Raw genomic sequence first — 27,346 nt, forward strand, 5'->3', positions numbered from 1 at the left:
CTACTCCTATAACTTATAATCTTTAAATAAGGGAAAATAAATAAGTAGATTCCCTATTAGATAACTTTCTATATTCTATAAGACCTAATAAGCTCTAATTTAAAGTTATTTATTAATTAACTATTTATATATAGATTTTATATATTTCCCTACTTTTTATATATATCTTATAACCTATTATACTTAACTAGCTCTTACTCCCTATTATCTATATATAATTATATAATCCTCCTATATTATTTTTTAATTTAATTTTTTTTAAAATATAAAATTTTTAGTTTAGATATAAATAAAAAGATTTTTAAATTAATAATTATAGTAAGAGATATTATATAAGGTATTATAATTAATAATATCCTATACTTATTATATAATAGGTAGATATCCCTTATTATTTTTTCTCTAAGTAAATTAAGAAGATTACTAATAAAAGAAAGATAATTAAAAATAAAGGGGTTTTTAAATTAAAAAGTTATATTATAACTACTAATATATTTATAGCTAGTAAGTAAGGAGTTTTATATTCTTATAAATAATATAAAGTACTAAAAAATACTTTATCTTAGAAAATAGATCTTAAAATTATAAAATATATTATATATTACTTTATAGTAGAGTTATCTTAATTAAAAATAGAATAGTAATAATTATAAGATTTTTAAGTATATCTTATTAGTAGCCTCTTCTTTTTAAAAACTAATTTTACCTATTTAATATTAATATTTTAGATTATATAATCTCTTTATTATAACTATATAATCCTTTTCCTTTTACAATTTATAATCTTTAAATAAAGATATATATAAAGATTTCTAAGCTTATATACTATAAAATAATATTTTATATTTTTTCTATTTAATAATAGCTTAGATAACTAACCTTTTTAATTAATTAGCTAAATAATATATTAATAAATCTTTTTAGCTTTTAATTATTAATTTTAATATTTTCTATAAAGAGCTTACTTAGATAGTCTTTATTTATCTACTTTACTATTACTAATAAAAGCTAAGTCTAAGTTTAAAAAAGATATAAATTTAGTATACTTTTCTATTTCTTATATATTCCTTAAATTAATATAATCAACTAGTTTTTACTTTACTACCTATAGATAATTATATAATCCTTTTACTTTAAATATTTTAATTTAATTTTATTAATTAATTAAATACTAAATAAGCTAATTCCTAAAATATATTAAAAGATATTATATATTATCTTATAATTAATAATATCTTATAGTTATTATATAAGAAGCTTAAACTATAGCCTTAACTTTTTATTTTCTAACCTTTTCTTAATTTAAAAAAACTATTAATAAAAAGATAAAAATAATAAGATTCTTAAGCTAGAGATTTATATTATATTATTAATATAGATAAAATCTTATTTAGAAATATTATATAGCTTATAACCTTATTAAAATATAATTGCTTTAGTAGAAGGGAATATAAAATAAACTAGATAGCTCTAATATAATAGGTATCTATAGACTAGCTTATTACTACTAGATAAAAGTAATTTTATATTATCTAATTATAAAATAATATAAGATATTATATTATATTAATAATAAATACCTCTTAATATAATTACTAGTATTTTAATCTATAATATATAATAATAATTAGTAAATTAATCTAAAATAGAAAATAATAATATTACTTACTTTCTATTAGAAGCTATTAAGGTATTTTATTTTTTTAGAGTAGATAAATTAAAGTTTAGAAATTTAAAGAGAATATAGAAAATTATTAACTAGATTTAAATCTAGAATAAAAAGTAATTAAGTAATTAGTTATAGATATTAAAATAAACTAAAATAAAGTCTAATAATATAAGGTGGAGAAAAGAGAAGTAAGAAGGTAAAGGGGTGTTTTTAGTATAAATAGGATTCTATTAATAAATCTATTTTCTTAAATAAGGGAAGTATTATAGAAAAAAGGGAAAATAGTGATAGAGTTAAATAATAGTGATGATTAGTAAAGTGTTGAATCCAGATAGTAAAATTTTGAGATTGTTCTGGATAGTATGGATCCTGGGCGCATCTGGTCAGTGTTTATTTCCCTTGGTGGAATAGGAATAATTAGAAAGGAGTATTCCGAACCTATAGGGCTGCCAGGGGCATAAGGCATACCGATTCGATCGATCACACCGGGTCCGATATGCACCAGGGATTAGACTTGTTTGCTCTAAAATTCGTGACCACGCTTGCAAGGATCTGGACATGTATTTTCGCGTGGTTCTTTGCATGAAAAATACCCAGTTCAATAGTTCCAGATAGCCCCTGTCTAGTGCCCGCTAGCCTCCTAGCCTCAGGGTCCAAGTCCGATCGCTTATTACAGCTGCGAATGAATAACCGGGCTTGGAATTACCAGGGATGTGCTAAATACGCTCAGACCTCAGCTCTCAGCGTCCGGTTCTGGATCCAGCAAAAACTGCAAGTCCGCCTTCCTCTCCGGGGCCACGGTTCGCCCTCGGACCTCATTTCTAATATGCCCTAGTGTACGAAGTACCCCCGGGATCTCTCTTAAGACGCCATGATCCACGCTTCTCCCTCAGGGGATTGAGCCCCCGATCACTTGCGAATTTTTCTTGACAACACCCTGTCCTGCCTGGTAAAGTCACGATGGCGGATACCCCTTTCCAAGTCGAAGCCTGGGTTGAGTACGGCCTCGGGGTGCTCATCCTCCTTATTCGATTCTTTGCAAGGTGGTCGGCCGTTGGCTTCCAGGGTCGGCAGGGCGATGACTATTTTGCGGTTGCAGCTCTTATCTTCTGGACTGTACGCGTTACCACCGATGGAACCCTTGCGCCCCAGAATGTGATAGATCAAATTTTGATGCTGACGGCGCTTGTGTAGCTTTTGCTTGTGACTGCAGAGTTGATCGGTAAGTACGAAGTATGATACGCAAGAATACGAAGTATTTCATATGCCATTCTAACGACCTCGTTTCGCAGGCCAGAACGGCACGAACGTCGGACTGAACGATGAAATCGCCGCAACCTTGTCGGACGAGGAAATTTCCAAGCGCGAATTCGGCTCCAAGGTCCTGCTGGCGGGATGGGTGGCTTATGTCTCGCTCATCTGGAGTCTCAAAGGATGCATGCTGTTTTTCTTCAACCGTATCACGTACGTTGGGCGCCGAGGCGAGTGTACGACACGAACATATTGCTAACTTGGGAGATAGCCTGGGCCTAAAACAACAGAAATTCATCAAGTGGGCTGGCCTCGCATGCGCCATGACATACGTTGCTGTAATAGCCGTCGTTTTCGGCCATTGCACGCCGATCCTTAAGAAATGGCAGATTATACCCTATCCTGGAGGTAATGTCCTCTTCCCCGCGGCAGTCCTAGACTCTTGGTTAAGAATCTTCGGCGGTACTATATGTGTGTGCGTGTGCGTGCTAACTCCATATCAAGACACATGTGCACTCGCTGTCCCAGTTTACTTGACTGTTGCGGCCCTCAACGTCTTGTTAGTCCTCAATCGATCATAACGATACACTGCTCCGTCTGGAAACGCATTAACGCTCCGCACAGCACAGATATACTCATCGTTTACATTCCGCTCCCGCTGCTATGGAAGGTCAACCTTATCCTTCCCCGAAAGATCGCAATCGGTGTGTTACTATGTTCCGGCGTCTTTATCATGGTTGCTACACTGCTTCACTGCATCGAGTCGATTAAAGACATTGAAGGCATCGGTACCAGTACCATCTGGGGAATTCGGGAAACGGTCAGTCGACATGCCTCTCCCACCTTTATCTTAATGCTCCATCCTTTCTTTGATAGCACGCTGTCTTCCCACTTCCTACGGTGCTTTCCTTGACCGGATACTAACCTGGCTGTTTGTGATAGTTCGTTGGAATCATCGCCGTTAATGCGCCCGCAATCAAACCACTCTTCACCAGGTCACGTTGGCTCAAGGGAAGTAGGTCTGGCGGCAGCAGCACCAGACCGTCTGGTCATACATATCTCCACTCGAGCAGCAGAGATCCCTCGCACATGCTGCAGACCCTTTCTGGGCGGAAAACAGCCGAAACGATGCCTGGGCATAATAACTCGAGCGAGGAAATGATTGTTACGAAACACGGCCCCGAATTTCAGAGTAACGTCGCTGTTGAGGCCCTGGACAGCCCACCAGTATCCGGCAACAAGGTTATTATCACAACTACATTTCAAGTCGAAGTCGAACAAGACAATGGGTCCTGGAAGAATGCCTGAGACGGCATTGGGGATGGTTCCTTGGTTGTTTTTATATCTAGTAATGAGTAATATAGACCATAACTTGAAAGCTCTCAGGAGGCACCATTTTAATAAAGAAGATCAGGATTGTACGTGAACTAGAATATGCTATACTGGTTGAATTCGGTTAAGCAGCGACCTAAGGACCGGTATGGACATCGACCTCATCTCGTGTGGACCACAAGCTAACATTTATCCAGCCTACATTCCTGATATCACTTTCCGGGAGCCACACCGCGGTATCCGCCCTCGGCATCCAACCGTTCCTTAATCCGAATAGAATCTCCAGTCCGCAGGTGCCATCTGATCAAGCATGTCGTCCTCCGTCGCAACCATCTTCAGATTCACCCTCGCCTTCTTGGACTGGGCCGCAGATCGGCCAAATTCCTTCCCATCCTCGCCATTCCGCCCATGCGCGCCATCAGCCATGGCAGCCTCTTCGAGATTTGAGCCCGTCATTCTACCATGGCTATCGGTGTACGCCAAGGTGTACTTGCTACCTGTACCTCCCGGGCCGCCAGTTCCTCCTGCGAGAGCGGTGAAGAAGGAAGTTGTCAGTCTGAAATCTAAATGGACAACATAGAAGCCGGCAAGGGAGAGCTACATACCTTTTCCAGCAGTCCCGGCCTTCCCATACTCGCTTTGCGTCCCTGGGGTCCCGGTATCAATGATCACCTCCCAACCTGGCCATTTACTGCTGACAGCTAGGACCTCCGAGTCCGCAATCGTCCCCGGCGCCCCAGCGTCGCCTCCCCTACCGCCGTTGCCGCCGTTGCCACCCGCCTTCGGTCTGTCACTGCTATAAGACACCTTGCCTGTGGGGCCGATGGCCATGACGCCGCCGTTGACTCCATTGCTACCCGGCAGCCCGTTTCCGCCATTTTGTCCGCTGCTACCCCACCCCTCACGGTACTGGATAGTGAAGCCCCGAATGGGAGAAGAGCCTCCTGAGCCTGTGCGGGTCCACTCTCCCGCAACGGCGAGACGTACGCGACCCCCCGCAAAGCCCGGGTTACCCGGCTCGCCATCTTGGCCTGCGTCGGCTCCTTGGACCCACTCGGAGCCGTTAGCGACGTCGAAGCGCACTAGCGGCACGAAGCCGTCCTGCGGTTGGACGCCACGAATCTCAAGGTCGCGACAGCTAATCTGGACCGTGACCGGATAGTCGGTATTGCACGGGACGCAGAGCGGGAGTCTCTCGAGGACGATCTTTGTTGCCATGATGTCGTATATAACAATATCCCCGTCCTCGTCTCGGGTGGCATACTTCAGGAGATCATCTTGGCCCGGCCCCGGTGCCGCCCCGCCCGGGATGCTGCCGAGAGTAAGCTGGGCTGGGAATTGCTTGGCACTATTTTCGTCACTCAACTGCACCGGAGGTTGCTTCTGCGTCGAGTTGGCCCAATCTGGCTGAGGCTGGGGCATCGACGTTGCCTGCAGCCCCGGCAGAATCTCCCGGCCGCCTGTCGCCGCCGCCACAGGCCGGTTGGATTTCGTAGGCTCGTTCTCCGGCGAGGCCCGGAGAAAATTGTCCGACAAAAAATCCCCACCAAAATTGGTGATCTCAAAGGTATCTTCCTGGGGTTTGAGCGCCGCCGTGGCGTCGACCAATTTGTAGCCCGCATTCGCGTAATACTTGGATGCCGTCTTTATGTCGTGGCCGTATGTGTTGCCCTGAGCGTACGAAAAGAGAGCGTACGACTGGTCGGAACTCGCGATAGGGATGCTCTCGCCAACTGAGCCTCGAGGCCCTTGGAGGGCGACCGTGCTGCCGTGATGTGTCGCAATCAATGTGCTCACTTTGTGGTTCCAGTCCGAAATGCCTGGGATTGACTCGTAGTTGGCGTCACCGGGATAAATCAAAATCTCATTTCCGCGGCCGATAACGAGCGCCAGCGCGCCGTAGTTGTTCTTGTCCGGCATCTGGTACTGGTAATTGCGCTCACAATTGACGATGCCGACATTGCCGACCTCGAGGCTCTCGATGTCACTCGGCCATTGTAAAAGCTTCTTGTGGTGCTCGATGTTCCAGGCCAGCTCGTGGGTGACCGGTCCTTGGATGTGGTCGCCGCCGGGTGCCACCCAGGTACGGTAGGTGACGTCGTCGGCCGAGCCGGAGTAATATTTCGCAACGAAACTCTTGGCAATACGGAAATGGTCCGCGTCCCAGTGGGAGAGAAGGATTGGCACGCGGCCTTGGCCCTTGATCATGTGGGAGCACACGGTCGCCTTGCGTGTGCCAACCCTCCCGTATCCGAAGTCATTGGCAAACATCTCCGTGAGGTCACTATTAAAGACTCGTCCGCTGTGACCTGTGAAGCGGTGCACTCTTGATTAGCGCTTCGTTGACGCGAAATGGGTGGAAGAGTTGGTTTGTTACCTTGTCCCACATCATAAACGTTGTACTTTGTTGCCTGCTTTCCAGAACGAAAGAGGACCTTCTTGATTTGGGCAGTGTTCGCATCTTTCTAGACAACTTCCTTGACCTTGATGGGTTGCCTAGGCTTCTTCAATCTAGCTAGCATGTTGTCCGTGACGAGATCTCGAACGGAAACGGGATGGGTTCACCCCAGAATCTGATGGCTCTTCGTCCTCCTTCTTGTCCTTATTCATGAACATGTCCAGTAAGTTTTTGATGGCCTCCGTAACGAAGTTGAAAGTACTGAAGCCAGCCTGCAAAATGGCAAAAGCGTTAGCTGTGATGTCCTTGGTGATTGTGTTGACGTCTGTCTGGACAACAAAACCATCATTATTCGCAAAATAGCACTCTATCCTCATGTTGACGATGCTGAATCTGGGCTCCAGCGCCTCCAGAAGACTGACTCCGTCCGTAAAAGCGCCGGAGACGTCGGGGCTATCAGTCGTCGCAAGCGTCTTGTTCTTCGTCTCCACTTTGAAATTGATCCACTTTCCCACCTCAACGGCCGGCGGAACGCTGTGAACATAGATGGAGATAAGTGCAAGACGGTAACGGCCGAACCCGGGGTTGCCGCCAGCTGCCACGGCGAGTTTCTCGAGCTCGCGCATGAAGACCTCATCCGACAGCGAGTTCTCCGCGATCGCCTCGACGCGAATCTCGTATCCCGCCCCAGCTGGCTCAACTCGGTCGACGTAGCCGAAGTAGTAGTCCTTGCGATCCTTTCGGCGCTTGTCTTTGTCCCCCTGCCTCCTCTTCTTCTTCTCGCGCCTCTCTCTCTTCCGTCGCCGGTCCGGGATCATGTCCGGGATAGGCGCCGGTGGAGGCGGCGAAGGCGGATGCCCTCCACTACCTCCAGTGCCTGTCCAGGGACCTACAATCGCAACCGTGCTGTCTCCTGGTCCCTGGGAACTGTCCCAGTCAAAGGGAATACGAGGTATATTCTCGGGCCCCCGTTTTCTTCGCAGATGAGTGCTAAGAGTTAGACCCGCAGTGGTCATCACTGCCATTGCTGCTGCCGACGCAACGTAGTAGATAAATGGTATGGCCGGAGCGAAGAGCTCGTGGTCAGGAAGCTTGTCGTCATGACGATGAGACGAAGTGCCCTGGTTTTTCTCATCAGGAAACGCTGCATTGATCTGTTGGTCGGCGACACGAAGGCAGTTCAAAATGTCTTGCTCCTCATTTGGATCTGGAGGAGACATGCCTTCTGGCATATGGCTGGCGAGGTAGTCCTGGATGGTCGCATTCCACTTAGCAGCGTCAAGCTTGTTGGTCTTGATGTTCTTGGTGAACAACTCGAGAGGAAAGTTCTCTCGCGGTTGCCTATTGGCGCTGTAAACCTGCCCCTGGTCCTGGCACCGCTGTTTCAGTCTCTGTTCGTAAAGGTCGCAGGCATTGTCGGCAAGCCGGTTCATATAAGCCCAGACGGCCTCTGCGATGACCCTCTCGGCGCGGTCTTGGGGGACCGAGTCCGAGGTGAGCTCCTGGATGTAGTGGTCGTAGTCCATGATGTGTTCCGTTTTCTCTCGTTTGCGGCTTGCCGCAGGCTTTGTCAGAAGGATTCAATTCCGACGGCTCCAATTGAGAATGATGTACATATAAACCCAGATCCCTCCAGCGTCTGGAAACCGCGCGGCTATGGTCTCTTTATCCATCCATGAAAACACACATCGCAGAGGTCTAGAGCTTGATGGGACTCGACGATGATCCTCGAAATAGACATGTGGCTGGCTGGGTTTCTCGAGAATCGTGGGGGAATTATGGGGTCAGTGCGAGCGAGAGAGCTGGCTAAGTTCATAAGGAATTGCAGGAGCAATGCTAAATATGGACATAAAACGCGAATCGGCACGGTCGCACGCCTTGCCTAGAACTATTGCTGCGTCGCCGACGAACTATTGGCACAAAACCGTCAAGAATCAGGATGGTGCATGTATTTATTACACTTAGATCGTCAAGACTCACCGATCCCGGTTCTCAGTTAGCCACCTGCAAGCCCAAAGCCAACTAGACCTCGAATTCCCAGTCACGCGATAGGCGCCACGTTCAATAATCAACGAGCAGGTTATTCTTCTGGCCTGCTCTAGTACGAACTAGATGTTATTGTCCGGGGCAGCCGGATACAGAGTGCCCGCGAAGATCACTCCGAGAGAGGAAATTGACAGAGCCGTGTTTATCCATGTCTAGCGATGAGATTAAAAATCCCTAATGTTAGGAAGGAAAAGCAAGGGAAACTGGATAAAGACTAGGAGGGCTGGGCAATACAGAATTTCCAGCCCTATAGATGACACCACAAAGCCCACAGACGCCTACTCCTCTTTACTCTACATGAAGAACACCAGGAATGGGGGAAGAACCGGTTCGCCGCATTGATGCCCAACGACCTCACCCTGCATGTAGTCCACCCCGCGAGCCGGGATTGGCGAGTGCTACAGCCTGTAGGGGCGAAGTAGATGCAGCGTAGGTGTCTTCCCGTCTGGAACCGATAGCTAAAGTCGATGTTAACGACTATCCCAAGACGGAACAAAGAGATATCTCAACTAACTAGGCTTGCTCAGCAGCACTTTCTTTATTTGTGTGGTAGCTCCAGACCCCCGTCTTCTCCCTGTACTCTCGTCTTGGGCTTGAGGATTCTTTTTCGTGGTGCAAGGTGCCTTTAGGCGTCATATAGCCATCGTGGAATACGCTTTTTTTGCGTGATTCTCAATATGCCACAAGGAGACTATGGATGGCTGAAGTATGTGGCGGCAGTAGTTCCCGGAATATTCTGCGTCTGTCTTGTACATCTATTTAACTCCATACGAAAGTCACCTAGATCCCCACTACGGATATGACGATCCTGTCAGCGGTGTCTCTCCTCTGAGACCAGATCTCCCCGACACTACTTCCCAGCTCGATCTGATTTGCCCTCAGTCTGTCAGCCAGCTTACCCAAGGTGATGGAGATAAATACCTCCGCCAATTCGCGGATGTCAAAGCCATCCCGTGACTTGTCCAACGATTAGTCCTACTTCGTACTTCATCCACCAGCAGCACGCAGTGTTGGCCCATGCCCTGTGGACGACACCCATCAGCGGCACTGGCCTTGGCGGAATGTTCCCCTCCTTTACGATTGAGCTAAACTAGCGCATGGGTGGCGTCAGGGGGACCAGGGGTGCCAGGTACTTGGTGTTCAGAAGTATCAATACGTCATGCACACATTTCGGGTCCATTGGGGGTCGGAATGCCCGTCGGTGAGTTTCCCTGGAAATGCCTGGTAAGCAATGAGGGAATTGCCTGCAGTACCCAGAGAAGGTGAATTTAGAATAAGACTAAAAAGGCGGATCCGATCTCGATTTCTAATGTAGATTAAAAAAACTCTAATCTAGATAGCGTCCGTCCCACATGGCACATCTGATGTAGACGTCACATTTTTAAGCATTCGGCGAATTATGCGCCCGACGGAGTGCGAGTCGTATCTGTTCACCCCATCGACACCGCCAATCGTACGATAACCAAATCTTTCCCCAACACAAGCAGAAGGTCTTCCAGAGAAACGGTGTGGATCGAAAATTACCAGGGGACCGAGGTTCAGCGAGATCCCGAGGGCCACAGTGGGATCTGAGAAGACAAGAGCGAGGGGAAAAGGCGGGGGGTGGGAGACTGGCAGAAAAGGAGCCTGACAACCAATGTCTAAGGCCCTATAGTTTGCGGGCGGCATTGCTCAATTTCAAATCTATCGGTCGGATCCGCAGCGGCGCCGGACTTGGCACCTTGATGGGACTATGCTAGATGACGCCGGACTATGATAGATCTCGCAGTTGCAGAGGCGATAGTTACACCTTAGAGTTGCAGGGCAAATGCCGCTTTGATCCACTCAAGATCCACCGGATCCTTAACAATACAACCACAATCGGGAAGACAATTATAATCTAAAACGTGCTTATAAATCAATAGAATAGCGAGGATATAAAATATAAAACAGTAGCCTCAAGACTAACTTTTTCGCGAATGCCTTCTAGATCTTCTAGAATAATTTGTTTTGAATTATCGTTACCATTCGAGATAACGAGTTCACCACCCCATCTACTACCTAATTTCTACCCAGGAACCTAGCAAAATCCAGCTTCATCATGACGGCCGACTCCAGGAAACGAGACCAGCTGGACCCCGCCGTCCCGGTCACTCGCCAACAGACCACCGCCGAAAGCGACAAGAAAGACCCAGAAACCATCTTTAATGTTCCCGCCAAGGGAGTGCCTTTCTTCACGCCCGAGCAGAACCCTCCCTCGGGCACGGCCGTGGACCCCCAACCCTCGGGAAAACCCATCCCCAAGGTCTTCACCCCGCTCAAGATCCGGGGCATCACCATGCAGAACCGTATATGGGTGAGCCCCATGTGCCAGTACAGCGCCCATGAGGGGTTCCACACTTTGTGGCATACCACTCATTACGGCGGGATGGCTCAGCGTGGAGTAAGTCGTAGTTCCGGCTATGATCAAGATGCCGTGAGCTAACTTGATGTCATCAGCCCGGCCTCGTGATGATAGAAGCCACTGCTGTCCAGGCCAACGGCCGAATCACCCCAGAGGACTCCGGCATCTGGCTCGACGCCCACGTAGACGGCCTCAGGAAACACGTCGAATTCGCCCACAGCCAAAACGGCCTCATTGCCATCCAGCTCGCCCACGCCGGTCGCAAGGCCTCCACCGTCGCCCCCTGGATGGGCTGGGCGTCGACCGCCACCAAGGAAGCCGGCGGCTGGCCCGACAACGTCTACGGACCTTCGGATATCCGCTTCTCCGAGGGGTTCCCGACGCCCCGCGCCATGACGATTGCGGAGATCGAGCAACTCAAGGAGGATTTCGTCCTGGGTGCTAAGCGTGCCATCGCTGCTGGGTTTGATGTCATTGAGCTGCATTTCGCTCACGGGTATCTCGTTTCTAGCTTCCTTTCGCCAGCAAGTAACAAGCGAACGGACAAGTACGGAGGTAGCTTCGAGAACCGCTCCCGTCTAGCCCTCGAGCTTGTTGAGGCCGTCCGAGCCGTGATGCCCGACGATATGCCTCTTTTCGTCCGCATCAGCGCTACCGAGTGGCTTGACACGAACCCCCAGTACGAGGGTGAGAGCTGGACCCTCGACCAGAGCATCGAACTAGCCAAGTTGTTCGCCGAGCGCGGAGTCGACGTTCTTGACGTCTCCACTGGTGGAAACAGCGCTCTGCAAAAGGTCAAGGGCGGTCCCGGCTACCAGGCCCCCTTCGCCAAGGCCATCAAGAAAGCAGTCGGCGACAAGATGCTCGTCAGCACTGTTGGCAACATCGCCACAGGTACCTTGGCCGAGGAGTTGATTGTCGGAGGCAAGGATGAGAACGACACGCCCGTCGACCTCGTCGGTTCCGGTCGTATGTTCCAGAAGAACCCTGGTCTTGTTTGGCAGTGGGCCGACGAGCTCCAGACTTCCGTGCAGCTGGCGCATCAGATTGGTTGGGGCTTCGTTGGAAGGGGTGGAAAGACGGTGACGCTGAGGACGAATATCCCGTAGACAATTTTGAGAGATGCAATAGCGAAATTCTTTGGTTGATAAGCGCTGCAAATAAAATAAACACGAGATCAATGTCCATTGAAGCAGTTCAAAGTCCACGTTCGATTTCCTTTCCCCTTCTTTTGATTTCCAGTGTTTGCGTAGATCTCGTTGCAATATTGGCCCGACTCCATCTATATCCGTCCTACTTCATTTCCAACTATGATTCCATCTCCTCGTCCGACGGGCACTCTCCACTAGCTATGATGGCCGCCACATCATCGAACCCGCCATCCTCGGCGTACGATTCGGGAGTTTGGCCGTCATTATCAGGTACGTTCCAAGGAATCCCTCCAATTTCCTTATATATCTTCACCAGCAGTTTCACCACACTCTCCGTTCCCATTTCCGCCGCAAAGGACAACGCATTCCGCCCGTCAGCGTCTAAGCTGTCGATGCGAAAGCGGCCGCTATCGTACAACAACTTGATAATGTCCCCGTAGCCGTTCGCCGCGGCGTAGTGCACCGGCGTCCACTTCTGGTCATCAACCGCCTTGTCCCCATCGAGCCGCGGATCCTCAACCAGCCTCTTGGCAATCTCGTACTGGCCGTCGGAGGCTGCATAGCACAAGGCAGGAATCTTATTACGCGAGTTGGTATTAGGATCGAGATCCTTGTGTGCTAGAAGCGCTTCCACGCACTCAAGGTCACCTGAGGCGCAGGCATAGCCCAGGGCCGTGACGCCAGAGTTATCCACTATGTTGGGGAGGATTCGGTCATCGGCGATCAGTACCCGGGTCATTTCCGGGAGCTCCCAGTCCGTCGAGTGCATGAGTGGTGTGCGGCCCGAGAGGTCCAGTGCGTTTGGGTCGGCTTCTGGAACATTGAGGAGTAACTTGACAGCGTCCACCTTTTCTGACTGCACTGCGAGAGCCAAAGGGGTCAAGCCGGTACTGGTCTCTCCGTCAGTAACACTTCCACCAGCATCAAGTAATGCCTGGATATTCCGAGCATAGCCGGCACACGCGGCCCAGTGCATCGCCGACCTCCCTCTTTGATCGACGGCATCTAGTTTAACTCGTGAATCGGCTAGAAGCAGCTGAATGACGCCCACTTTATCACCGGGGTACCGCACGCCCCACATCAAAGGTGTACAGCCCTCATCATCGCCGACGTTGGGGTCAACACGCGGATCGGCCAACAGTAGCCTCGCGAGGGCTTCGTTCTTCTCCGTGCACGTCATAGCGCAGATCAAAGGTGTGACGCCGCGGCGGGTAGCGACAGTCGGATCGACCCGCGCATCTTGGAGAAGCAACTTCACTATTTTGTCACAAGACTCCTCTGACTCCGAGTCTGAGATGGCAATAACCAACGGCGTCTTACCGTCCTCATTGCGAATTCCAGGATCGACCCTCGGGTCGGCGAGGAGCAGCTTGATGATCTCGGCGTGGCCTTTGCGCGCGGCTGCGGCAATCGCCGAACAACCCTCCCAGTCCACCAAGTTGGGATCGACTCCGTCGGTTTCCAGAAAGACCTTCATCACTTCGACCGAGCCCCACATTGCCGCTTGGACAATGGGGAGCATTGGCCAGTGAGGAGCATGCGCCTGGAGGAGCTCATGGGCGCCTGCGGCGAGGACCTTTCGCGCCGTACCAACGAGGTCAAATTCAAGTGCCCATGTGAGAGCCGTGAAGTCCCGCTTCTGGAAGTCACGTTTGTAGAGATATGGATTGGTGAGGCTGTAGAAGCGCTTGTTCGTTTGCGAGAAAGAATTGAGGTCTCTTTCGTATTCGAAGCACTCGATCATGTAGAGGATAACATCGTCCGATAAACTCTCCAATCTTGCCATCGTATGGACGGCGCGACGTACGCTTCGGGGATGAGAAAAAAAGAAGATTGCTTGCTTGCCGGTATCGCCTAGGAACCAATATTCTCCCTTCACAAAGGTCCAGGAATGTTGAGGAGCTGAAATCACGGGAAACTGCGCCACTCAGATTCAGGTTGCGATGTCCGAGCGCGGGAGGCTGCTTTAAGTTAGGTAACGAATGCGATGCTCGATGATTGGTTGGCTTTAGTTCCTAATGCCCAAGAATCGCTTCAGAGCTGAGAGGATATTCTGGATCGGGCTCAGCGCCGCAACCTCATCTTGTTAATGTGCTCGAGCATTCAGAGACTGTCCCCGGCCGAATTTTCGGGGCCGATAACAAAGGCAGCGAGAAGTCTCTTCTTGCGTATTACGAACTCCGAAGAGTGAAAAAACCCAATCGGGACAACCAGGACCACACGCCCTAGCGTCCCTCCTCGCTGGTGGTTTGGACTCTTTCCATGTCGGGTCACGAGCCCCAAATCAAGGATAGTCGAATCCATCGATACCAAACAGATGTATAAGGCGCTTCCTCCAATTAGCCGCCCGAAACGGTTAAGAATGTGGTTTCCGTCGAGCCTTATGATCTTGGAAGACAGCCCATAACGGTCAGGAGTCGACCAAGTATCTTCTCTCACCAAAGCAATTCTCTTGCACATCAACATCAACCAACATACTGCCGTGATATTCTGCTTAGCCGGCACCCGGTTCATCTTGATATCAGAACTCCTAGTCTGTACGATGTAATCCCTTATGAGTTGATCCAACTTTCTACATGGCTACAAGTACAAGCATAAGTACAAGTAAACCAAAAAAAAATTTTACGAAGGGGAGCATCAATGACGTTTGACGCGTTGTTTGTTGGAGAAAAGAAAGCCTCGAGACGAAGCGAGCAAGACATCTCAGGGTAAGTTGGAAGCCGTGCAAAAGGAGCAAAAAAGGCAGAGGAAAGGGAAGAGAGGAAAAAAAAATGAACTAATGATAAGAGTGAGATTCGAACTCACGCCCAGTTTCCTGGACCAGGAATTTACTGTTAAGGTAACCTTAACCTGGCGCCTTAGACCGCTCGGCCATCTTACCGCTTCTTGAATTGATTTTCAATGCAAGAATCGGATGCTAACCAGGTTTGGACGGCGGTTTTTGGACGTCGGTTCACTCGTTCATCCGGTATGTTCCGGTGATCATCACTTCACGTCAAGTATTGCATCTGGAACATTGCCTTCGAGCCATGAATTTGTTATTATTTTCATTTAACAAATGAAAGATCGCGTGGATGCGTGTAGCTCTACATCATTTTTCAGTCATTAAATCGTCGCAGGCGTCATACCCATAGGGATCGTAAGAAACATCAAAGGAAAAAAAACAAAGAGACGCTGCCGGCCTCCCTAAAAAGCCCGCGATGGCCGTCGAAGCTAGTCAAGTCATAATGCTCGAAAAAAAATCAAGTACGCCGCCCGCTAGAAAAGAAGAGAAAAATAGTAGAAGGAAATTGTCGCCCCTAGGTTTCCTAAGGACAAAAGAATGTCTCTCCGACGGGGTCGCCGTATAAGGACTCGTCGGTGAAGAAGTCGTTGGGATATTCAACGTTTACGCACTTGCCACCGCCAGTAGGCCCGACATGCGGACAATGCACCTGTTTTTCAGACTGTCAGCAACCTCAATTTGCATCGGTATTTATCAGACGGAGGAAGTTAACTTACGTCGGGCCTCACTTGGGTGAGTACGAGATGGATAGTTCGGCAGACAATGTTATCGCCCCACGCCTTGTCGTATGTGCCGAATGGTTTTTGGGACAAGGCGACAATGCACTCTTCGACGCTGGACCATTGCGTATTATTGCCGGTACAGGTGAATTGGGTGGCTCCGCAGATTTGCTGGATAGTCTGCGCTTGGTATTGCGAGTTGGTTGGGGAGCCTGTGATAGCCTCGACCCAGTCGTCGAGGTTGGGGATCCAGGCGTCGTACTTGAGGACGGCGCCTTCGTCGTCAAATTTCCAAAATGCCACCTGACGAAGTATTAGTCGATATATTTCCAGAAGTAAGCTTCGGCGAGGAGGGACTAGGTTTGCTCGAAATGTGGGCTCTGCTCACCTGCTTCAATGGGGCAAGTTCCTTTCCATGATCCGGTCCTCCGGGATCCACGACGCTGCAGTACAAGTACACGACCGAAGCCGCCACATCCCGACACCCCGAGCTAAATTCGGTAATCTTATAACTCGTGATGGCGGCCTTGGCAGCATTCCCGCTCGGCACCGGGGCCAAAGCGAAAAAGTACTCGATGGAATGCTCGAAGCCTTCGAAATCGCCCACCGGATCGACCCTCCCGACCACGTCTTGATTGAAGAGGCCGGGAGGGACGCCCGCCCCGCCCTGGCCGAGTATGGGGAGCTGGTTGGGGTAGACGGTGAGGTTGTAGATGCTGGACACGGTCCTAAAGTTGCGGTGCTTGTCGTGGCATTTTCGCGGCTTCGGCTTCGGCCGCCTCGATCGCGTGGCGACCGGCGAGCCGAGGGCGGAGGTGAAGAGGGATGCTAGGAGGAGGATGCAGGCGGCGATGTTCAGGAAATGGAGATCAAAGGCACGCATGGCTCGATTCGGAATTTTATTTGGTTTATTGGTATGTTCTCCTTCGAAACCCCCCTCCTTATCTTTTGGAAGAAAAATAAGTGGAAATTTCAAAGGGACATGATTGCGGATGCGGAGAAGAAAGAGAAGAGAGAACAAATCGTCTCTGCATCTCGACGGGGACGAAGAGCTTTTCTTATCGTCATGTCCCAACCTCCCCACGAATTCAATACCGAATGCTACAAGGGACCAAACAAAAATTATGGTACAAGAAAAGTGAACTATTGCCTGCTTCTGCCGATACGGACAAGGATTGATTTTGCGGTCAACACCGGCCGAGCGACGTGGCGACTTGACAATGCATGGATCCAAGGACCCATGTCGTAGCATCGTACGCCCCAGCAGCCCAAAGCTCAACGGCAACAGGTCCGTGGCTGGTCCTCAAAATGCAAAAGGCTCAAATGCTCGGAATCCAAGGCTTTTCGCGAATGCGAGCACTAATCCGCATCCAGGACCGCCCTCCCAAGTTCGCAGCTTGGTCCGATGTGTCTTTACCGTATTCGTGCCATCTCACCCAAGGAAATGCATCGTGCACTAGGACTTATTCCACGCTCCTTGCATGTTTTTTGCATGCTGTCCGCAGCCCGCCTCTTTTTCCAGTGTTGTCAGCAAGTCTTTGCCCTCATCCCGCATGGTGCGCCGTCCATATGACGTGTTCGCTGCGGTTTGCGTTGGCTGGTGTCGTATTGGGTTTGGGTCCAATTGATTCCTTGGCGGCTTGGACTTTGACCGACGACCCTCGCTTGTTTGGCCAGCGAACCAGACTACCGGATGTGTCGGCCAAGGCACCGTTGTGATCTCATCGCAGGACAGGAAACAATAAAATCCACGTGGCGGGGTCCCGAATACGGTCGGTTGGGAGTGAGGGCGAGCCCAATGTTGGGCGTTGTTTTCTCGGTTGGGACGGGAACCGAAAGGGGACGAGAAGAAGATCGGTCGAGGCCTGGCCAAGAGCGGAAACTGCTTGCCTAGCACAATACGTTAATACTAAACTCGTCTGATGGTGCAGTGGGATGAACGTCTGCCCCAGTTTTCGTCAAGTGCGTGCAGCGAGTTCTTTTAGAGCTTGTTGAGCCTGCAGAGACCTCAACTCTTTTTGTCCGAATGTGGCGCTGATTGGGAAATGCCGCAGAGATGCTTCAGGGACAGACAGTGCCTCTGGATTGATCTCGACTCAGTGGCTGGATTGACCAGGGCAGCGCGGGACCAGCACTCTCACTGGGGCCGACCAGGGTCCGTCAGGTCAGGCCCCAACCTCAATGGCAGGGGTAGGGATGGAGATGCCATCGGCCTGAAAAGCTAGGTCAAAAGACGAGAAGGAAAGAATCATGAGACCCGATCGAATGGAGTGCATATCAGATCTATATAAACTCTTCTGTCAGTCAGACCTTGTCCCCAAGATGCGTGTCTCACCTCGGGGGTTTTTCTTGGCCCCGGTTTCCCTGTGACGCCCGGTTCAAATCTTTCGTCCCCGACCAAATACCGCAGCACTGAGCTGAGGGGTTTTGATGAGAGGGGCTGGGCATGGCGTTCCACTGGGCGAATCAATGCCAATTAATCCAAGGTCGCTCCCATCCCATCCTGGGTGGTCTGTCCATCCCATTCAATCCATTCAACGACTCCATCCCAGACCCCAGACGCCAGGGACTGCAGGGTCCGAATTGTTATTCGAGACTGTTGACAAGGACACCCGTTTGGCACCCTGTCAAGAGGGAAGAAAGACTGCGTGCAGGCAGGCTGGAGCTGAAAGAGACAGTCGGAACGAATTGAAGGATCTTGGAGATTCGACCAGCAAAATAAGAGGTTCGACACTCGTCAATTCCCTCAAAAACAACATGCCATTGATTCCGTAGAAAATTATCACATTGCGAGACATCATATTTTTATATAATTTATTGTTAATAGCCCTCACCTGGAAATATTGATTCTTTTACCACCAATACCGTCGTCGCTGTCCATTTTTCGTCGTGGCGATTTGCTGCGCTCAAATCCAAAAAATGCTCTTCTCGACTTTGACTGGCCAGAATCTTCGTACATCCCCCTGCTATATCACCCTCGAAGCAACGGGCCGTCAAGCCAGTAAGATGCAAGAGTTGCAGAAATACCAGGAACGCGCAATATCATGGAACGCCTACGAACCCCCGCTCCGGACCTATCGCATGAACCAACATCCATGGCATCTAAGGAAGAGATGTGATTGATAGCAGTTGTAGCCTCTAACATACGCAGAAAGAGCCCGTAGAGATTCCCACGCTCTCAGCTACCTCGTATCCGAAGGGAGTTCTCCCCTCACTGGACAGCCGGGTCGACGGGCAGTGGTTCTTCTCCGCTCAAGACACCCCATCAACGATGCAGCAAGGATATACATCTCTAGCGAGTCATGCATCCCGCGACGCACGACATCACTGGAGAAGCGCAAAAGCAGAGGAGAGGGGACCCATTTCGCCTCCCCTAGTAGGTCAATGTAGGATTCGTGTGATTGTGACTTCTTTTGTGTCAATGGACCAATGGCCCACCCAACTCGGCTCCTAGGAGCTTCCTTGCTTAAACGCCATTTCTCCATCACCTTTCTCCTTATCACAACGGTCACGCACACCAAACCCGTAGTCTATAATACTGCACGGATCTCCCTCTGTCTCCTTTCCCTCCTGGGGCTTCGAAGCCCCTCACCCCCCTGTTTTAGTTGTTCCGCCATGCGCCTCCGTTCGGCCACTACATCTCGACCCATGACCTCAGCACACAGACAGAAGACGACCCGTCGGCAAAAAGCATGGCAGCAGACCCCCTCGACAACGTCGGAACGGTGCCTCACCGTTCCCTCCTAGCTCTAGTCTGGACCTCCTTTAGCGCCGCCCTCCTCTTCGTCGTCTTACGCACCATCATCCGCTTCAAGATCGCCACGCGTCTCACCGTCGACGACTACGGCATCTTCCTCGCCCTCGCCACGCTCCTGACGTTATGCATCCTCGAGACCATCCAGCTGCCGAGCCTCTACCACATCACGGCCGTCATACAGGGTCGCATCCCAATTTCTACCGAGCTCATGTCCCAGACCGAGGAGTACCTGCGCTACGAGTTCGCCATCATCATACTTTTCTGGAGCGTACTGTGGTTTGTGAAGGCGAGTTTTCTGGCGCTGTACTTCAAGCTCTTCAAGGAACTGCCGCATTACCGCAAGGCGTGGTATGTCCTCGCCGTGTTTACGGTGCTGGCGTACGCTGGCTGCGTGACGACGCTGTGCGTCTCGTGCGGGCCCATCGACAACTTTTTCAAGTTTGCGCAGTGCGGTGGGCCCCAGCAGGTGTGGGCGTCGAATTTGAGCATTTACTTTAGCACGGCCATTGATGTTTTTACCGACCTCTGCAGTAAGTGGTTGACTAGTAAGGAGAGCCTTTGATATCTTTTGCTGACAACAAGATGGTTCAGTCATGGCAATGCCGCTCAAGTTGATTTTCAACGTCAAAAAGATTTCTCTGAAGCAAAAGGCCGGGCTTGCCTGCGTGTTCAGCTTGTGCTTCGTCATGATTGCCTTTTCCATCATCCGCGCGAAGCAGGTCCTCGTGCCGCAGTACTTTGTCAACTTGACGTTGCTCATGATTTGGTCTACTCTTGCGGCTTCCATATGTGAGTTGATCTATGCAGAACACGGAAAGAAGGCATACATAAAAATGTTCATTTCATTAACTTGCCTTCTTTTAGCGGTCATTGTTGGTAGCCTCCCTCCTCTCAAGATTCTCATCACGAACCGTGCTTCGGCGAAGCGCTCTCGCAACGACTCGAGGAACCACCAGTTCAGCAATAACGACCCTCGCAAAAACAGCGTGGTGTTGAGCTCACTCTCGAGTGAGAGGAAGCACGCTGGCGTGAGGTGTCCGACGACGAGCGAGTCGCAAGAGGAGATGCTCCGTTCAGGAGGAGCGCAGTTTGTCATAGTGAAGCATGATGTATGATACGATCCGTACTGTTGAAGTGAGGCAGGTATTACTCCTAGAGGAGAGGACGGTGCAAGCCACAGAAAATTTGGGGGGAATGGACTTGTCACGGTGACTTGGTTATGGGGTAAGGTAGTATATCTGGTCAAGGACTGGTAGGGGGATATCCGGCGTTGAGGTGTTGGAGGGGAAATGTGGATGGCTGACCAAGTTCTTACTTGGTTTCTATATTACTGTCTGTACATGGCACATTCTTTCGTCGTCTTTACTCACATAATGAAACTGTTGTTTATATTTGGATTCGGCTGGTCCCCAGTTTTAGACACGCATTACCCAGTTATATTTGGCAGCCTTGGACTCTGGGGTCTCGTCATGGTTGGCTCACTTACAGCTGATCTATATAACAGCAAAAGGATGCTCTAAATGTCGCGACCCGCACCACTTGACCGTGAGTGGTCTTATATAGCCATTACATCCAGCTGCCTCTGCGGGTCTCCTACTTCTCCTCACTCACATAGCTCACACGCCGGCATAGGGGACATATTTGATATTCGTACCTAATAGAGCCGGGTAAGAGGCAAGAGGAGAAGAAAAAAGGAGGGGGGGAGACAGAGAAGTGAGAAAGAGAAGAAAAAAAAAAAAAAAAGAAAGAAAAAACATACAACACCAGGGATTCGCTGGTCGTCACCGACCCAACTACTAGTCCGGCGCTTCGCAGCTTGTGTACAGGGGAGCGGACGGGACCCTCAATTCTCTGCGAGCTATGGTCGTATGTGCCAGGTGTTCGTTCTAACCTGGATTATATCCTCTGCTGTGTGTTGTGTTGTCAACTCCGTCGATCGAACAGGCCGATGCGATGAAACTCTCACTGAGCGGCTGGGCTCTCCCTCTGACTCCACCTCGATAGCGGAAATTGCTGCAACTCCTGGTGCGATTGAGGCATATGCCATACTCTAATTGAACGAAATTTCTTTATTTTAGAGGATAATATGTTTTTCGCATTGTTTCTGATGCTGAGATCGTCATTGAGGATTTCGTGGTACCAAAGCACCGAGGTACATCCATCGCCCCCAAAAAGGATGCTGCATAAAACGAAATGTACTGTACCGACATAAATCCACCATTGGAACTGCACAAAATTATGCTCTCCCCACCTTCGCCATCCCATCGTCATCGCCAAACTATATCAGCCTCAGCCCAACGGTCATCTTCGGTCTTCGGGAGTTCCCGTCCCGTTAGCGACGTCTCCGACACTCTAGTGACCAGATTACTTTCAATGGCAGGGGAGGCTCACCAAGAACTTACGAAGGAGAGACAAATCCGCACCATAAATCTCGATAATTGTGAACATCACAAATTTGTGGGAAGTGACGTAATTCTTAGTGGGTGGGGACTAAGATTTAGTCATCCGGCATCGTCCAATTATAATTGAGAATTCTTATCGATAGTAGACTCTTAATTGCATTGTGAAAACTTGCTTATGAACATATGCGATTCGTATGAAGGATATGGTGTCCTACGTCTTGACGTTTCGATGACGGACTTAGCTAATAATCGTCTAAGCCTGGAATACAGCTTTGCAAATAGGGCTTGCCCAAATCATGACTGAGTTTTGCAGAGAAATTTGGATGTGTCCGCTGCGAAGCACAATGATTAGTATCACTCCATATTGGACAACTGGAGAAGTACTTCACACTGCTGACGCTGAGATTGAGAAGCATTATGTAACTTGCTAATCGCAGCGGGTGCTGTCGTGATGGAATCAGGAAGACCCATCATGACGATTCGCAGAGGAGGGAGTCTCCAATATATAAGAGCTGCTCTTGGACCCTTCCTCTGAGTTCTGATTTTTTAGAAAACCAATACAATCAATCATACCAGACCGAGAACAAGCTCTTTAATTGTTTCTTCCAATCTTCAAGATCACCCAGTACACAAACAAGACTCGATCTAACACAACACACATACACCCCCGATAAATGATCAACACAGCTAGGAACATGGCCAAGTCTCTCCGCCACGCCAAAATCTCCCCTCACCGGTCCTCCTCCCGGGGCCACGCCGACCATGGCTGGCTAAACACCTACCACAGCTTCTCCTTCGCCAACTGGTACGACCCCAGATACACCCACTTCGGCTCCCTCCGCGTCCTCAACGAGGACCGCGTCAAGGCCAACTCGGGCTTCCCCACACACCCCCACCGGGACTTTGAGATCTTCAGCTACATCCTCGGCGGCGAGCTGACCCACCGCGACTCCATGCTCGCCAAGGGCAACGAGGGCGGGCAGTCCGACAAGTTTTACCGCATGCACCGTGGCGACGTGCAGTTTACCACGGGCGGCACGGGGATTGCGCATTCGGAGATGAACGAGCACAAGTCTGATACGGTGCATTTCCTTCAGATCTGGGCCATCCCTTGGAAGAAGGGTCTCAAGCCGCGATACCACACTTTGCATTTCGACGAGGACGCCAAGAGGCAAGGGTTCGTCAAAATTCTCAGCCCGCTAAAGGCTGGACCGGAGGCCACAGATAAGGAGGAAGCGGATGCCGTGCCGACGGTCCCCGATACCATCCCGATCCACGCCGACTTTGTCATGTCGGCCGGTATCATTGCGCCGAACAAGTCGTTTGAGTGGATTGTCGGGGGCAATGCGACGCAGGAGACGAAGAGGAAGGTTTATGTGCACTTGCCCATGACAAAGAAGGGTGCGGCCAAGATTAGGATAGACGGAAGGGAAGATGCAGAATTGAATGAGGGCGACGGAGCGTTTGTCGATGCTGTTAATGCTGGTGACAAGCTTGCGATTGAGAGCATCGGTGATGCGGAGGCCGAAGTTATCGTTTTGGATACTGCTTAAAGAAAGCGTCTTGTACAAAAGCCATGTTTAATAATAGATAGAGAATGAATGTTTCATGTACACCATCAATATCCAGCATTTGACTGTCGATGTTCTCCACTCTTGAACTTGTGTTACTATTCCAAAGCTCAATTGATTCGCTTTTGGGCGACGAATTTAATACTTTTAGAATGTGCGCGGGAGGAGAATAATAAATTTACAATAGAAGAAATGAGAAATGAATGGAATAAAAATCAGATGAAAATCCAAACAAAAGCGAACAAAAGCAAACAACCAAAAAAAAAATGTCGAGAAGAAGGGAAAGATGGGGGCCAACCGGGGATTGAACCCGGGACCTCTCGCAACCAAGCTGAGGGTGTAACCCTAAGCGAGAATCATACCACTAGACCATCGGCCCCTGTACCCTCTTGAGGACTTGTTGAGTCGACTGCCAACTTCATCTTACCTTGGTAGTTTGGAGAGTGCCGAACTAGCCAGTTTATCCCACCTCCGATCCGAGGAGAGTCGCGGCCCGAACTAGCCTTTATTACCGTGGTAACAATCCACAGAATTCTGGGGTCGACACTATGGATGGTATGAATCGGGGAAAGTACAGAGTAAGCTCCTCCCCAGCATCCCTGGTTTGGCAACCCCCAATTCGGGTAACTCTAGTGAACTCGTGCGTGGGGACGGCTAGGTCGGTCTGCAAACCGGCTCTGTTGCTCCGAAATTCGAGCGAAGACTAACGTAATGAAGTAAGCTTTCAAGGGAGATAACGAGCCCACGACCCGAGGTATGTTTGCGCACTTGTGAGATGCGAAATGCGGGGGTTTTGCATTCCCCGGTTCCACGGTAGCCCCGCAGATGCAGAGGAGCACCGCGCTCGGTTTGGATCGGGCGAATGAGAAGGTTCACGTTTCCGTTGTCGGTGATCCCCAGATTTTGAAGATACGACGTCGAGATGGTTGTTCGAGCCAGCTAATTGGAAAAGAGCCATTGGGCCCATCTCTTTCCATCTCTCTCTTTCCCCCTTCCTCTCTCTTAAGCTCCTAAAGCTGGAAGCAACGCCTCTCTGTCGCGGATTCCTCGTTCTCGTCACCCAGCTGCATCTTGAGTCATTGACTCACACCGCCCCAACCCCAACATGAGTCCCCCCATACCGCGCAAGCTCTGGGAGCACCCAGCGCCAGAGACGACGGAAATGTTCAAGTTCAAGCGTAGCCTCGAACAAAAAGCCGGCGTCACTCTCAAGGTATACTTCATCACCTTCCCTGCCCCTCAAAGCTGGGATGTGAGCGACAATGATCTAAAACAATGAACAGGATTTCGAAGATCTCCACTCCTACTCGGTCACAAACCGCTCCGACTTCTGGAGACATACTTTCGAGTCCTTTCCACTCGTATGGCACGGAGTGTTGCCCGAAAAGGTTGTCGATGAGTCCGCCAAGATCGAGACCAACCCGGTCTGGTTCCCCGGCGTCAAGCTCAACTTGGCCCAGAACATACTCTACACCGGAGATGCGAGCGGCAGGGCTACCAAGAAGCACAAGGAGGACGATAAGGTGGCCCTCACCGAGGTCCGAGAAGGTGGACATCTCGATCTAAGGCGACAATTGACCTGGGGAGAGCTCCGAGAACGGGTCGCTCGTTTAGCCAGCGCCATGAAAACCCGCGGCGTCAAGAAGGGCGACAGAATTGCGTTAGTTGCCAGCAACTCTATCGATACCCTTACTGTGTTCCTAGCGGCGACGTCCCTCGGAGCCCTGTTCAGCTCCAGCAGCGCGGACATGGGAATCAAGGGCATCCTCGACCGTCTCCTCCAGATCCGCCCGGCCTACGTCTTCTTCGACGACTGGGCCGTGTACAACGGCAAGAAGATCGACCTGCGGCAAAAGATAAAGGACACCATCGACGGTATGAAGTCCATCCCGGAGTTTCGCGGCGTGGTCGCGCAGGAGCGCTTCCTTGGTCAACCCGCCAATGTGTCGGGCATTGCTCGCTGCGAGACGTGGTCGAACTTTATCGCCGATGCGACGAATACTTCGGGTGAACCCTTCTTCGAGGAGTGTTCGTTTTCGGACCCCGCCCTGATTGTCTTCTCCTCTGGCACGACCGGTCCGCCAAAGTGCATCGTCCATGCAATCGGCGGATTGATCTTGACGGCGCACAAGGAGGGCCGGCTGCACCACTGCGTGGACGAGAACAGTGTTCATCTGCAGTACACGACGACAGGTTGGATTATGTATGTCCAGGTACCTTTTTCGCTCCTCCTCGGAGCCCACCCTGTCCTGTACGACGGAAGCCCCTTCTTCCCCGACGCCCGCGTCCTCTTAAACCTCGTGGGAGACTTGAAAATTACCCACCTAGGAATAAGTCCCAGATATCTAGAGGAGCTACAAAGGGAGAAAATCATCCCGCGAGAGATGCTGGATTTGAGTCACCTCAAAGTCGTCGTAAGCACCGGAATGGTCCTCCCGGAGGCGTTATTCGAATGGTTCTACGACGTCGGCTTCCCGGCCCACACCCACCTCGGAAACATCTCCGGCGGAACCGACATTGCCGCCTGCTTCACCATGCAGAATCCCCTCATGCCCCTCTACGCCGGTGGATGTCAGCACCGCGGCCTGGGCATGGACGTGCAGGCGTTCGACCCGGAAGGAAAACCGCTACCCGACGGCGAGGCCGGAGAGCTCGTGTGCGTGTCCGCTTTCCCTACCATGCCCATCGGTTTCTTCGGACCCGGTGGCCAAGAGAAGTATTTCAATAGTTACTTTGCGCGGTTCCCGAGCGTGTGGACCCACGGCGATTTTATCCAGGTGCACCCGCATACGAAGCAAGTCACCTTCTTGGGACGCAGCGATGGCGTGCTGAACCCGAGCGGTGTGCGGTTTGGCTCGGCGGAGATTTACAACGTTTTGAACGCGCACTTTGCGGATCGCATCGCTGATAGCATCTGCGTGGGACAGAGGCGGCCTCAGGATAGTAATGAGAGAGTCTTGCTCTTTGTGCTCATGAAGGAGGGTCACAAGTTTACGAAATCCCTTGTGCGGGATATTAAGCAGGCCATTCGGACGGATCTGAGTCCTCGTCATGTCCCGGCGTTTGTCTTTGAGACGCCAGAGATTCCGGTAAGTCTCTCACTCTCTTCTTTTTTACTTCTTATTTTTTTTTTCTTTTCCTTTTTTTTCTTCTTGCTTTTCTCGACCCTTTTTTTTTCGGATTAAATCTATTCTCCGATGTGGGGTTCTTGCTAACTTGGTCGCAGACGACGGTCAACATGAAAAAGGTAGAGTTGCCGGTCAAGCAGATCGTGTCGGGCCTCAAGATTACGCCATCTGGAACCCTAGCGAATCCCCAGAGTCTGGACTACTACTATCAGTTTGCAGACGACAAACGGCTCAATGCCGAGATCGACGCTAAACTCTAATGGACGAAGTACTGGCCGGGAATGCCAATTTTTGTGGGATGAAGTTGGTAATACGAAGGTAGCATTATTACTAGGAGGTGCCGCTGGGGTGGAGGTCATTCGAAGGACGGATGCAGGCAGTCTTCCCATGCAAAATCTCGCATTTGGGGGGATTATTACCACAAGCAGTAGTTGAAGTGCTAGGGCCAGACACTGCACTAATAAAAGGAGTCCAACAAGGTTCATGCTAGGCCAGGCTCTGGCTGGCTGAAAGAATTCCGGGGATGGTGTCGTGTCCTTTGCCGGCGGCTTTTCTTGTGTCGCCACCCATGCTTAGCGTTTCCGCCGGAATTTGCTCGTTTCAGTAACTTGGTCGGCCAATCATGGCAATATGCGACCAGAAGGAATTGTCTCGAAGGATTCAGACAGATCATGCATCTGTAAACCTGGTTAAGGTCTGACCACCTCGTCGCACTTTTATGAATGCCTTGTTCCAATGGAAACGACTCAAATAT

The 27,346-nt window shown here is 49.9% G+C and overlaps 6 protein-coding genes and 2 pseudogenes across 6 annotated transcripts; 5 read left to right on the forward strand and 3 right to left on the reverse strand.

Annotated features, from left to right (window-relative positions):
* Positions 1-2,629: 2,629 nt before the first annotated feature.
* Positions 2,630-4,228, forward strand: SAPIO_CDS2254 (uncharacterized protein; the record flags this gene model as incomplete). Its single annotated transcript, XM_016785330.1, has 7 exons — positions 2,630-2,785; positions 2,864-2,891; positions 2,962-3,133; positions 3,192-3,391; positions 3,449-3,479; positions 3,545-3,740; positions 3,863-4,228. The coding sequence occupies 7 exons, from the start codon at positions 2,630-2,632 to the stop codon at positions 4,226-4,228; spliced, it is 1,149 nt and encodes a 382-aa protein (XP_016644706.1).
* Positions 4,229-4,516: 288 nt separating this feature from the next.
* SAPIO_CDS2255 (uncharacterized protein) lies at positions 4,517-8,176 on the reverse strand (the record flags this gene model as incomplete). The annotated part of the gene is made up of 3 exons (XM_016785331.1): positions 4,517-4,776; positions 4,858-6,561; positions 6,799-8,176. The coding sequence occupies 3 exons, from the start codon at positions 8,174-8,176 to the stop codon at positions 4,517-4,519; spliced, it is 3,342 nt and encodes a 1,113-aa protein (XP_016644707.1).
* Positions 8,177-10,776: 2,600 nt separating this feature from the next.
* Positions 10,777-12,188, forward strand: SAPIO_CDS2256 (putative NADPH dehydrogenase C23G7.10c; the record flags this gene model as incomplete). The annotated part of the gene is made up of 2 exons (XM_016785332.1): positions 10,777-11,118; positions 11,175-12,188. 2 exons carry the CDS (start codon positions 10,777-10,779, stop codon positions 12,186-12,188), a joined length of 1,356 nt encoding a protein of 451 aa, XP_016644708.1.
* Positions 12,189-12,387: 199 nt separating this feature from the next.
* On the reverse strand, positions 12,388-14,016 carry SAPIO_CDS2257 (annotated as a pseudogene; the record flags this gene model as incomplete).
* A 1,522-nt stretch (positions 14,017-15,538) lies between these two features.
* On the reverse strand, positions 15,539-16,617 carry SAPIO_CDS2258 (Uncharacterized protein; the record flags this gene model as incomplete). The annotated part of the gene is made up of 3 exons (XM_016785333.1): positions 15,539-15,664; positions 15,732-16,037; positions 16,123-16,617. 3 exons carry the CDS (start codon positions 16,615-16,617, stop codon positions 15,539-15,541), a joined length of 927 nt encoding a protein of 308 aa, XP_016644709.1.
* Positions 16,618-19,426: 2,809 nt separating this feature from the next.
* SAPIO_CDS2259 (uncharacterized protein) lies at positions 19,427-20,606 on the forward strand (the record flags this gene model as incomplete). The annotated part of the gene is made up of 3 exons (XM_016785334.1): positions 19,427-20,021; positions 20,083-20,280; positions 20,356-20,606. 3 exons carry the CDS (start codon positions 19,427-19,429, stop codon positions 20,604-20,606), a joined length of 1,044 nt encoding a protein of 347 aa, XP_016644710.1.
* Positions 20,607-22,588: 1,982 nt separating this feature from the next.
* On the forward strand, positions 22,589-23,446 carry SAPIO_CDS2260 (annotated as a pseudogene; the record flags this gene model as incomplete).
* Positions 23,447-24,569: 1,123 nt separating this feature from the next.
* Positions 24,570-26,852, forward strand: SAPIO_CDS2261 (Acetoacetyl-CoA synthetase; the record flags this gene model as incomplete). The annotated part of the gene is made up of 3 exons (XM_016785335.1): positions 24,570-24,677; positions 24,748-26,553; positions 26,691-26,852. 3 exons carry the CDS (start codon positions 24,570-24,572, stop codon positions 26,850-26,852), a joined length of 2,076 nt encoding a protein of 691 aa, XP_016644711.1.
* Between the last annotated feature and the right edge of the window lie 494 nt (positions 26,853-27,346).

This window comes from Scedosporium apiospermum (genome assembly GCF_000732125.1).
Source record: "Scedosporium apiospermum strain IHEM 14462 chromosome Unknown SEQ_SAPIO_0086, whole genome shotgun sequence".
Classification (NCBI taxonomy): domain Eukaryota; kingdom Fungi; phylum Ascomycota; class Sordariomycetes; order Microascales; family Microascaceae; genus Scedosporium; species Scedosporium apiospermum.